Below are 13,451 nucleotides of genomic sequence, written 5' to 3' on the forward strand. Positions count from 1 at the left end.
GAGTATCATTTCTATAAACTGTACCATAAAATGATCTTGTATTAAATTTAAAAAAGATTCCTCCCTTTTGCTCTTCCTGTAGAAGCCATTACTCCCAGTCAATGTCTGGGTAGTTGAAATCTCCCATGATTAAAACCTTTCAGTTTTGCTGCTTTTTCCATCTGTGCTAGTAGTTGATTCTCTATTTCTTCCTTAACACTGGGGGGCTTATAGCAGACTCCAATTGTGTGTTATTCAACCCCACATTCAACTCCGCCCATATTGCCTCAACCTCTTTGCTTGCTCCATCAACAATTTCTTCTTTTTTCAACAATTTTCAGATTACTTCTCACATACAGACAGACACCACCACCCTTTCGTTTGACTCTGTCTTTACAAAAGAGAATATAACCAGGAATGTTGACAGCCCAGTCATGCAAAGAACAAAGCCAGGATTCAGTAACCCCAACTAAGTCATAATGCTCTTTATTCATTAAGGCTTCTAACTCCCCAATTTTGTTTACAAGACATTGAGCATTGGTGAACAGGCTCTTTAAACCATTGCTGCATTTACTAGCACTGTTTGCCAAATCCTTTTGTTTTTCAGTACAAATAGTACTGTGCAATCCAATTTTTGTCTGTAACATGGGAAGCTCCTTTTATTTATCCATAACCCTTCCCCAACTATCCCCAATCCACCCTTCACTAGTGGCTGAGCCCTGACTAATCTTTCTGCCACATTATTTAACTGTCCCATCCCCCTCTGTCCTAGTTTAAATATCCCTCCACCATTCCCTTAAATCTACCCCCTAGCACAGCAGACCCCTTTTCATTTAGGTGCATACCATCTCTGGCATATAGGTTGTACCCCAATGAAAAGTCAGCCCAGTGCTCTATGAAGCCAAACCGTTCCCCTAATACACCAGGACATAAGCCATGTGTTTAGCTGTCTAAGCTCCCTCTGCCTTTCCTGTGTTGCGCATGGCACAAGCAATATTCCAGAGAATATAACCTTGGAGGTCCTTTCCTTCAACTCTAAACCTAGTTCTTTAAACTTATTTTAGGAATTTTCCATCTTCCATCTATCCTACCATAAGTTCCAACATGGGCCAAGACAGCTGGGTCATGCCCAAACCATCCAAGTAATTTGTCAACTCGGTCCAAAAAACTTGATATGAGAGGGACTCTAGCCCAGATTACACATAAAGCTGAATCTTTTCAATATCCTTTCCCAAAGTAACTCAGCAAATGGATCCTAAACCTCCATTTGTGCTATTTTTTGTTCTTTGTGTAAATGTGCATTTACCTCTGCTGCAAACCTTTCCAAAATTACATTTACACCCATGGCAGATGCCCTGTTGTCATTTTCTATTTTGCCATTCTGTTGCTTCAGCTACGGTACTGCGCCACTATCACCATTTGTGACATCATTGGAAGCTGGCTATCTTTGCGTTTTTTGCAGCCTGCCTCCTAATGACATGGTGCCAGTCACTTGAATTTCCCACCTGCAGAGAGGACAGCAATGACAACATTGGACAGCATTATGCAGGCGCAGGATATTGCAGGACTTGCAGCTTTTGTAGAATCTGCTGCCTCCTGGGATATACTATATGGCTATCTCGTGAGGCTGCACGAATAGCCTGTTAATCACCCTAGTCCTGAGCAAGAAAACAGAAAATGGACAAAGAAAACGATATTAGCTTCAAAAGGCAATTGAAAAAGGAAATTGGACATTTTTTTATTAAGGGGGGGCATTTATGCAATAAAGTCTACTTTGATAAGTTAGTTTACAAAAGCTGGCAGTCAAAACAAAATCAAAAAAATATCAGAGTTGACTAAAAATTAATATGCTTTTCTGCAGCAGTAATACATATGTCAATGAAATTTAGGGGTTAGGATGTGCTTACCTGAATTTTGGGTGTCACTGATTGAAGTGAATGCACAAGAGGAATACCATAGGCTAATGTTTTACCTATAAAGAAAGCCAGGGATATATACTTAAGAACTGTATTTCATATAAGGTGTACCTGTCTTTTTTTTCAACACTTTTTGCACTAAAATTTGCTACTGCTATTGTAGGAAAGTACAAGCTCTGTTTGACAGAAACATACATGATAGTAAAAATTGATGTTAAAAATCAAATCCAAGAATGTAAAACCAAAGTGTGAAAGCTTCTCTACCCATTTCTGCCTTTTGTACATATAGCAGACTTTAATTGTGTGTTATTCAACCCCACATTATTTCCTGTTTTTGCTTACGGTTTTCAACTTACATTAAAATAAAATCATAATATAGTCAATGCTACCCAGATTCTCTTTTATATGCACATTGGTTATAAGCTCTGCATTGTTAAAAAGAACTATGTCTAGCAGAGTATCATTTTTATTTGGGGCTTTCTATAAACTGTACCATAAAATGATCTTGTATTCAATTTAAAAAATTTCCTCCTTTTGCTCTTCCTGTAGAAGCCATTATTCCCAGTCAATGTCTGGGTAGTTGAAATCTCCCATGATTAAAACCTTTCCAGTTTTGCTGCTTTTTCCATCTGTGCTAGTAGTTGATTCTCTATTTCTTCCTTAACACTGGGGGCCTATAGAAGACTCCAATTGTGTGTTATTCAACCCCACATTCAACTCCGCCCATAATGCCTCAACCTCATCGCTTGCTCCATCCACAATTTCTTCTTTCACATTTATTTTCAGATTACTTCTCACATACAGACAAAAACCACCACCTATTTGTTTGACTCTGTCTTTACGAAAGAGAGTATAACCAGGAATGTTGACAGCCCAGTCATGCAAAGAACAAAGCCAGGATTCAGTAACCCCAACTAAGTCATAATCCTCTTCATTCTTTAAGGCTTCTAACTCCCCCTTTTTGTTTACCAGACATTTAGCATTGGTGAACAGGCTCTTTAAACCATTGCTGCATTTACTAGCACTGTTTGCCAAATCCTTTTGTTTTTCAGTACAAATAGTACTGCGCAATCTAATTTTTGTCTGTAACATGGAAAGCTCCTTATGTTTATCCATACCCCTCCCCCAACTATCCCCAATCCACCCTCCACTAGTGGCTGACCCCTGACTAACCTTTCTGCCACCTTATTTAACTGTCCCACCCCCCTCTGTCCTAGTTTAAATATCCCTCCACCATTCCCCTAAATTTTTCCCCTACCACAGCAGACCCCCTTCCATTTAGGTGCAAACCATCTCTGGCATATAGGTTGTATCCCAATAAAAAGTCAGCCCAGTGCTCTATGAAGCCAAACCCTTCCCTATTACACCAGGACTTAAGCCATGTGTTTAGCTGTCTAAGCTCCCTGTGCCTTTCCCGTGTTGCGCAAGGCACAGGCAATATTCCAGAGAATATGTAACCTTGGAGGTCCTTTCCTTCAACTTTAAACCTAGTTCTTTAAACTTATTTTTAAGGATCCTCCATCTTCCATCTATCCTACCATTAGTTCCAACATGGACCAAGACAGCTGGGTCATGCCCAGCCCATCCCAGTAATTTGTCAACTCGGTCCAAAATACTTGGTATGAGAGGGACTCTAGCCCAGATTACACATAAAGCTGAATCTTTTCTATATCCTTTCCCAAAGTAACTCAGCAACTGGATCTTAAACCTCCATTTATGCTTTTTTTTTTGTTACATACATACCTACATACATGATAGTAAAAATTGATATTAAATCAAATCCAAGAAAAAAAAACAAGTAAAACTAAAGGTGAAAGCTTCCCCACCCTTTTCTGCTTTTTTTACATTTCTACTGACTACAGAGAATACATACGATGGTAACAAGTTCTCTTTAAAGGACACCTGTACATTCGGCACTTGTTCTTTATAAAATGCATCTGGTTCAATACTTACCTTGATTCAGTGATCTTCTTTGTGCAAACCTATTGGAAGCCACAGAGTCTTGTTTTAATAATATTGCAGCCAGGTCCTCTTAAGCCTGAGCATGTGTGCCATTCATTCCTATTCCGAAGTCATAGAACATGTTTTGCTACAACTTTTCCATTTTAATCTGCAGCTGTTATTTCCAAAACGATACAAATTTTTAAATATTGATTCCTTCCTAAAAATACAGAAGGTCTGAGAAGGGCAGTCTATACAAAGCAGACAGACCTACAAAACGGATATTTCCTGTAGTTTTTCTCTGACTAAGCATTTAGCCAGTGAAATCACTTCTAATTTGACTTACCAGATCCTGTCTGTGACCTCACCATGGCATCTCTACCAGAAAGGAGGACCGGGATGGTCATTTTCTGGACACTGACAAGAAAAGATACAAAAATATTACATTCATATTTAAAGATATTCTAGTAAGCAAAAATGGCTTGAATTTCTAAAGCAACACCCACCCTAAACCCTCTATTATGGAGTTTTGCAATTTCTGGGGGCTTCAGCAGACCAGAATATGTGGTACCCACTGTACAATTTCCTAAGTAAAGATGTTAAAGGGATCTATGACATAGAAATCAACACCTGTGAATGAGGCAAGGGTGAAGGAAGCACTCAAAAGGGCAGGGAAACATTGCTTGATAGCTACTGTTTCCCATGAGATAAGGAGTCACTGGAGGTGTAGTGTATCTTCCTCACCAATTGTGTGGCCAACTAAAGTACAATAACAGCCAAACCATTAAATCTGAACAAAGTAGGGAAAGGTTAGAACTTTTTCTGTTTAACAAACTATTTTGGACTTTTTACTCATTTACTGTGTATTCACATATACAGGAAAAACACTAATATTTCTTCATGGGGTGTGAACAAATAATAGGTTATTTTCAAATGCATAGTAGGGAAGGATTTGAACAGTGTAGTCTGCACGACAGAAAATGATCTCTATAATAAGGACACAGACCACAATTAAAAAAACTGACATTAATAATACTTCTTTAGGTTGTAATTTTGATCAAACTGCTTCAGTATTTCAATGGTCACTGACAAAGAGCAAGTATGCCATAATTTGGATATTAATATTATACAGTATTTATATAGCGCCATCATATTACGCAGCGCTGTACAAAGTCGATAGTCATGTCACAGTGTTCTCCCCAGAAATTTTTTTCAGCCGGGTGGTAGGAAGCTGTAGCCGGGTAGTAAAAAAGGGAGTGTGGCAAAACACGGCAAATTTAGTGCTCCCAGTTGTTTATGCCATGGGTATCCAGTAACCTCTTATTGTTTCAGTGTTCTACCTTCTCCCAATTATTTGTTACAACTTTGTAATGCCTGCCCGGTTAGTATATCCAATTTTTCTATTCTATTTTGCCACAACTGTCCTATGCCGTGTATTGTGACCCAACTTACTAGTGTTCTAAGTTTTAAGAGTGTAATTTAGGAGATATGGAGGTTTGTACACAGAGCTGTGAGGATGCAGAGATCACACGCAGAGCTAGAGATGGATACATTTCACAGGCAGAGCTTGTGCTATGAGATGGGGGCGGGGCTGCCTGTGTCCACATGAGGGCTGAGCTGTATGCAATCCTCTGAACGGATGACACAGAGCGGCCTGAGATCTGTTCATGCGAGGACGAGAGCTGCCGAGAAGAGCTGGGCGGGATATTCAAATCAGCCAGGCGGAGCAACCGCCTAAAAACCTCTGGGGAGAACTATGATGTCACTAACTGTCCCTCAAAGGAGCTCACAATCTAATGTCCCTACCATGGTCATATGTCATTAATGTAGTCTAAGGTCAATTTTTTTTTGAGGGGAAGCCCATTTAACCTAACTGCATGTTTTTGGGATGTGGGAGGAAACCGGAGTACCCGGTGCAAAGTACCTAGCGCTGCAAAGGCAAGAGTGCTACCACTGAGCCACCGTGCATATCACCCTGCCTTTCCTGAACTTCTTGTTCTAGGTCAGTGTGTCAAATCCAAAAACAACCAGGCAGCTAGTACTTTGCTTTTTCTGGCTTGAGAAGGAGATTTTTTTACATTAGATACCAACCTAGTCATCTGGGTTATATTCAGGACACTTGTAATTGTGGCGACCTGGAAAAAAAAGTTCATTATATGCACTGCCTTTATTGAATTGTAAAAACAAGGTATGGTTTTCTACATCAGGATAATCAAGGAAACGTGTTTCCGGTGGGACCTAAAATAGGAAACTATATAGTATAATGTCTAACCACATAGTAGATTTTGGTGATGGGAACCCACAATCTTTCCACTGAGGAAAACGTACAGCATCCCTATGCAAAGGAGAGCTGCAAGAAAACTCATACCAAGGCATTATGGAGTAAAAAGGTAAGTAAAAGTTGAGTTTACAAATGTCTTACCAGGTGTGGGTGCAGCCCAAGCTCAGAAAATGAATCAGAAGAAAAAACTTTTTCTTGTAACTGTTTCACAATTGGACTGTTAAAAAAAAGACATTAAAAAACTTTATTAATCAAAGCACAAATACACAGATACAGATTTGTACATTAAAGTCAAAAAAAGGACCAGACTTCTCTATTTCCGGAACTTCAGGGTTGTTTTTGAAGAGGGAAGATGTTTTGATAGCTACCCTTCCCTTTGTGCCATCTTCTTTCTTCTCTCTTTTAGGTGAGGAATCTCTTTTTATTTTTTTGTTGGACTTGTTTTTGGTGTCATTGACTTCAATAACTGGATAAGATGAAAAAGCTGAACACTTGAAGGAAGGTCTTTCACTGGCATCTTGGGCCTTTCTTTTTTGACCTTTGAATTTCTGTCATCAGGTTTAATAAAAAGAACAGCAATTTAGAGTCTGGTTTCTCCAAAATTATTGTATTAACTTTGAATAGAAATTGAGTGATTGCTTTTATCACAAAAAAAAAAAACCTCTGATGTTTCCTTCTGTATTTATGAGTAGAAACCTTCACAAACGAAACACAAATAGTAAATACCTGACAGAGGTAAGTCTTTCTCCATGCTATTTAAAACTAAATATAACTGGATCATGGAGATGACTGCCCAGAATTATAATTCATTTTGAAGGTAAAGAAATCCTAAATGCATTTAAAAGAGCTAGCATTTATTAGCTGCAAAAGCCTGTGAAAGAAGTCTCTTTGTACTTGAATGTACACGAATGAAACTTTCTTTTCTTGAAAACCTCCCAGAGCCAATACTATTTCATAGTTTTGTATGTGTAAAGTAGCATGTCCAGTGCTGGCCACTGTGGTTCCTCCTGCTAACCCCTATGTTAGTATTGTGTCGTGTGGTGTCTACTGTGTTTCTGGAGGAACTGCAGTGGCCAGCAGAGCTCTTAATATCTTTCCCTGTGACTGGGTCCCTTTAATGTCTTATAGTAATGTTTCAGGATCTTTTTAACATGAGGGAAAATAGCTTTCAGGTCCCTGCTATAATTACTATATCCACAGCCCACAGTACATTAGAGTGGTGGTCAGTAGGAAGAATGCCTCTAGTAACGAAACGCGTCAGGTAAAAAGACTTATCAGTTCAACCAAAAAAAAAAAAAAGCTAGCAAACTGTATGTATAGTGTGTCAAATCCCACACCCTCCTGTATTCCACTGCATTGAGTAGAACACATAGATCTATACCAGTGGTGGTGAACGTGTCATTGGGGGCATGCGTGTCATTGGGGGGCACTCTGAGCCCTCTCTGTGCTTCCCACTTCTGCTGGCCTTCCATTGACTGTGCCATTGTCCCTTCTGTCGGCCCATGCTGGCTGCAGAATTTCCCTTCTCCAGAGTCATCAGTTAACCCTCGGCATACCAGGCTGTGGGGAGGAGGGACAGCTAATGTGTCTTGAAGCTGATGTGTCTTGATCCACCATTGAAAGGGTGAAAGTACAGAGGTAAGAGGAAAGTAAGGGAGGGGGATCTTGTTTTGCTCTGTCCTAGTTATGTACATTATGAAAGCTGAAAAACAGGCTACCCTAGCTGTAGTTGTGATATTCGCCCACTTAAGGTAAGTGCCGGTTGAATGTAATAGCTCTTTGGAAATCCGTGAAGGCTCTAAATATAATGTAAGAACCAGCAACCCATTAGCGGAGATTTTTTATATATACCATAGTTAATTGAAGAAATGCAGAACAACCAAATTTTAAACAAATCATTTGAACTTTAAACAATTATTAGAAGCTGTGTTATAGAGCAGCATAATAGTGTTGGCTATATTGGTATAGGGATAAATATGTATTGGGTGCTTCATTTTTTTTTTTTTAATTTTGTGTTTTTTAAACTCCAAATCTTGAAAACCCAAAAATGAGTACAGCAAAAAAACAAAAACAGATAGTGGAAGATCATTCCAAGAGGCCCGGACAGAGTCATTTAGAGTGATTAAGTGCAATGGGAAAGCGTTATGTATTCTGTGTAATGAAAGTGTCGTGTGTCGCACATCAAGTGTCGAACAGCACCTTGACACCAACCATAAAAGTGTTGCCAAACTTGGTGAAACTAAAAGAAAAGAGTTTCTTGAAGGGAAACTGAGAAAACATCATTCCCAGTATCTTAGTTTTTGCAACTATCTTTCTAGAACAAATTATCTGACAGCTGCCAGTTTTCAAATTTCACTTTGCATAACAAAACTTGGAAAGCCCTTCTCTGATGGGGTTATTATCAAAATGTTGATCTGTTGATCTTGTTGTCTCTGAGTAATTCCCTTTCTCTCAGATTTCCCAAACAAGGATAAAATTATTCATTGCATCTCTGAGATACCCTTAGCAGAAATACTGTTAAAGATGGAGTCCAGCACATGGCAAGTGATGTTAGTCAGGAGCTCACCACTGACTTACAAAAGCCAGCCTTTTACTCCATCTGCTTGGATGAAAGCACAGATATAAATAATCATGTAAGGCTAGCAGTAATTTTGCGTTATGGTGTTGGTGACATCATGAGAGAAGAGCTGGTGAAACTGGTGTCCTATATATATAAGGGATAAATATCTACATTGCGACATGAAAATAGAAAAAGTGATGGGGCACCATCTATGGTGGAGGCAACATCTGGTTTCATACAGTTCTTTGTTAAAAAAACAAAACATCAAGTCATTCAGTTCCATTGTATTATACATCAAGAGGTTCTTTGTGCCAGGGAAAGCAGCAAAAAATTTGACAATGTCACAAAAATGGTGAATTACATCATGGCTCGTGCTCTGAATTTTCCAGTTTAAAGCACTCCTAGAGGAGGTTCAGTATAATTGTTTTCTTATGTACAATATTGTCCGGTGGCTGAACACAGGGCGAGTCCTGGAAAGATTTGTAGCCTGCTTGGATGAAATTAGGCTGTTTATGAATGAAAAAGGGCAAAAATATCACAGCTCACTGATATGGCCTGGCTTACCAACCTCATGTTTTTCCAGCATTTTAGCAGCTACAGAGGTGAATTTTAGTAACATATTTTTACAGTTCCATAAGATGGAGACAACCCTGTGTTTTCTTACGTTTCCAGATAAAGCCAAATTTTAGGAACTTTGATCTTTCCTGCTTACACTGGTTAGATTTAGGAAATCTGTAAATTGAGCAAGCCATTGGAATTTCAAGAAAGTTCTATCTGGAAAAATAAATTCAATGACCTGTGTGAAACAATTGAGAAGGATGACAAATGACAGCACAGTTAGTTCTGAAAATAAAATCCTTAAATCGTACCTAAACTCAGAATTTCCACTTTACATAAAAGGGTAGACAACCCTTTTATTTAAAGTGAAAATTTTTGTTTTTTAAAATGCCTAAAACAAAAAAAAAAAAAAGAAAAGAAAATGCCAATCTCACGCATGAGCAGGGAGATGGCCAAGTTTTTTTCCAACCTATGTCACCCAATCTCACGCCTGCACAGTGCGAGATTGGGTGAAGCAGGAAAAAACACAAAGAGGAGAAGATGGCGATGACTGGCGCTACCTCTGAGCTGGGCCAAGGACGGATACCGGGACGACGCAGGACCCGATAGAAGAAACCTCCTGATGGATAGACTGTTTGCGGGATTGAAGGTAAGTGTGATTTTATTGTTTTGGGTTTACTTTTGCTTTAAAGCGTGGAATTCTCTGCCGAATAATTTTAAGTCAATGAAAGCACTTGGGATTGATTTCCTTACTTTGTTTGGATCATCTTATGCTTGTGAGCATATATATATATATATATATATATATCTTTTTTAGCTACCCCCAAGTGTGCTTAAGGGTTACCGCTTTCAGCATGTTTTTTTTTACCCTGAGCCACATTCGGGGGTAATTGTTCAAAAACATGCCAAATGGAAACTTTTACCTTTCAATAAAAAGTTTTTTGTATTATTGAAAGTTCTATTGTGTTTTAAGACAAAAGGTGATAATGTACATAGTTCTCCCCAGAGGTTTTTAGCCGGTTGCTCCGCCCGGCTGATTTGAATACCCCGCCCAGCTCTCGGCAGCTCTCGTCCTCGCATGCACAGATCTCAGGCTGCTCTGTGTCATCCGTTCAGAGGATTGCACACAGCTCAGCCTTCATGTGAAGGGGACAAAGGCAGCCCCGCCCCCATCTCATAGCACAAGCTCTGTCTGTGAAATGTATCCATCTCTAGCTCTGCGTGTGAATTCTGCATCCTCACAGCTCTGTGTACAAACCTCCTTATCTCCTAAACTGTATGTCACAATGACCTGTAATTTTCAGGGTGTACAGGGGACCCTCATAGATACTAGGTATTACAATTTCAGCCCCCCAGCTTTAAAGAATTTCAAGATATGGAGGTCACAAATGTAAAAAGTTATGAACATTGAACTTTGGGGTTGCTGTTACAGAGGAAAGTGCAACTAGGAGTCCTAAATTGAAAGCGCAAATTGGGGACCCCGGAGCCACTAACATAGCAAGGAGCATTGGGGTGGGGCCCCTAAATATATACCTACTTGTCAAACTACTGTCTGCTTCTCTTCTTTGTACACCAATTTCTCTGGGGTTAGGAGGTACAAAACTGAAAATATAGGTGCAAGTGGCGGGCACATTCTCACCTTACAATCCCATTACTACAGCATCATTAGAAAATAAAACACTGCCCAATAAAATGGGCCTCCCTGCCGTTACACATTCCTGTCCACTTATCTAACATTCTGAACTTCAATTGGGGAATGGGGAGGTGTAAGAAACCAAAAATATAGGTACATGTGGGGAACATCTGTGACTAACATTCCCTAAAACGTCATCACTATGGTATCATTAAAAAATGGACTCTGCCCACTAAATTTTATTGAGGTTGAGGTACTGGAAGGTTACAGTCATGTGTAACAAGGAAGTGCATTTGGATGGACAGTTTTTTTTTAATGTTGTAATGATGCCATGGTGATGAAAGGTGATAGCCACACGTGTCTCCCACTTCCACCTAGATTTTTGTTTCCCTGCACCTCTTAATTCTGGAGAAATTGGGGTTTGAGGTAAGATGAAGACAGATATGTGTAACAGAGCAGGCAGCACATTCTGCTAGGTAGAGATTTATGTTCTCATAATGCCATAGTAATTACATATTAAAAAGGTTTAGCCACAAGTGCCCCCCACTTGCACCTACAGTTTAGGTTTCCTATGCCTCCACGTGTACCTTAAAAATTTCAAGTTATTACAACCAACATTTTAGGAGATATGAAGGTTTGAACACAGCGAGTTGTTAGGCTGCAGAATATGACAATAAGCTTTTACACTCACATAGCGATCACACTGCGCTGCCGATGACATTACACACTGCGGATAAACGTCACAGACAGTGTTTTTATATAGAATATGGACAGTGATGAGAGGGGGTCACTGGCTGTCTTGTCCCCATTTGATATCACATGCATGATGCTATTAAAGCATCTCCACATTTTAACATTATATTAAAGAGTGACTTTGTTATGTAATGGAAAAATGTGCATTTTTTGTTTTTACACTTTTGTGGAGAGGACCTCTCCCCTTCAGTCTTCACTTCCATTTCGGTAAAGACCGAAGGGGAAATCCGCAGCCTCCTGGAATATTTGTGTCACATATAACAAAAGGCTCTGCACTGCTCCTTCTGTGCATGCACCTTCAGAGGATTTCTTATAATGTAAAAGAAGTGTTCAGTCTAATGCATGCGCAGTGCAAGGCAGCACTGGATGTACAAGTGAGCATCAGAGAAAAGGTGGAAGCTGATCCAGCATGGGCCTGCTGGGCTAATTTTGTAAAAGAATCAAGTGAAAAAAAAATGTTTTCACAAAAGTTTACTTAAACTAAATATAGACACCGGAGCACATCTGAAGTACGGCTGAATTCACACCGGCAGTAAGGTTACATTTGCCCATTCCTCATGCCAGGAACCACTGCTGCTTAAAAAACTTCTAGCTCTGAAAATGCCCAGCACTTACCGCCTGTTACCAATCCTAGGTGCCCAGCACTTACCGCCTGTTACCAATCCTAGGTGCCTAGAATTTACTGCCTGTTACCAATCCTAGGTGCCCAGCACTTATGGCCGGTTACAAATTCTAGGTGCCTAGCAGTGGCCAGAAGTCACTCAGAAGGGGTAAATGTTTTTTGCTGCTAATATGAGCTAAGCCTAACTTGTTACACCACATTCATTATACTTTTACACTACTACAACGGATTACACTCTTAAAACTTAGAACACTAGTAAGTTGGGTCACAATACACGGCATAGGACAGTTGTGGCAAAATACATAGAATAGAAAAATTGGATATACTAACAGGGCAGGCATTACAAAGTTGTAACAAATAATTCGCAGAAGTTAGAACACTGAAACAATAAGAGGTTACTGTATACCCATGGCATAAACAACTGGGAGCACTAAATTTGCCGTGTTATGCCACACCCTCTTTTTTACCACCCGGCTACAGCTTCCTACCACCCGGCTGAAAAAAATTTCTGGGGAGAACACTGATGTATGAATTGTTTTTCTTAAATAAAACAGTTTTCGTGATAAATTGCCATGTTGGCACTTTGCTATAAATAAGTTTTGGGTTGCAGTTTAGGCACTCGGTCTCTAAAAGGTGGGCCATCACTGTTTTATAATATTTCTAAACTATCCAGTCAAGGTCTGCGGTGACTGCTGAACCAGACAATTAAGGAATGCATCCATGACCAGGCTGTGCTGTCTGTCAGGGGTATATGACTCACATTATTGTCTAAATAGAATTCCCAAACCTTTGATAAGAAAGCAAACTATTTCTATGTATTTTCTATTTCTAGTAAGCTGTTGTTCTATTTTACACAACTGACACGTTAACTTTAGCACATCTTGTGTAGCCTGTACATGCTTCACGGTCAATATCTTTTTTTGTTTTACAATCGGAAACTTACCCATTTTCCTTTGCTTTTCTCTGGCTTGGTGAAGTGTTTGGCACCTCTGGGTGATAAAATCGGGGCCTCTGTAATATTGAGAATTAAACCCTGATCTCCCATAACTCAGAAAACCTCAAACATCAGTAAGTTACAGGCAGCTCCCAGGAAATCCCTGTAGAGTCTAAGGAATGATCTGCTCCACAAACACACGTGAGCTACACATTGGTCAGAAAGGACCCAAACTAGTGCTGTCCTTGCAGGGCCTGACCAAAACATTTTTTTA

The 13,451-nt window shown here is 39.6% G+C and overlaps 1 protein-coding gene across 2 annotated transcripts in view; it reads right to left on the reverse strand.

Moving 5' to 3' along the window:
- Positions 1 to 13,412, reverse strand: part of DDX31 (DEAD-box helicase 31) — a 67,853-nt gene extending 54,441 nt beyond the window's left edge. The window contains exons 1-6 of one of the 2 annotated variants that reach the window (XM_072431248.1): positions 13,187 to 13,412; positions 6,427 to 6,665; positions 6,259 to 6,334; positions 5,928 to 5,971; positions 4,183 to 4,253; positions 1,887 to 1,951 (exon numbers count right to left, since the gene is read on the reverse strand). In XM_072431248.1, the coding sequence (XP_072287349.1) occupies positions 1,887 to 1,951; positions 4,183 to 4,253; positions 5,928 to 5,971; positions 6,259 to 6,334; positions 6,427 to 6,665; positions 13,187 to 13,288 (597 nt within the window). In that variant the 5' untranslated portion in view covers positions 13,289 to 13,412. The remainder of the gene's footprint in view (positions 1 to 1,886; positions 1,952 to 4,182; positions 4,254 to 5,927; positions 5,972 to 6,258; positions 6,335 to 6,426; positions 6,666 to 13,186) is intronic. The other variant, XM_072431249.1, reaches the window with a different exon arrangement.
- Between the last annotated feature and the right edge of the window lie 39 nt (positions 13,413 to 13,451).

Source organism: Pyxicephalus adspersus, chromosome Z, assembly GCF_032062135.1.
Source record: "Pyxicephalus adspersus chromosome Z, UCB_Pads_2.0, whole genome shotgun sequence".
In the NCBI taxonomy this organism is placed as follows: Eukaryota; Metazoa; Chordata; class Amphibia; order Anura; family Pyxicephalidae; genus Pyxicephalus; species Pyxicephalus adspersus.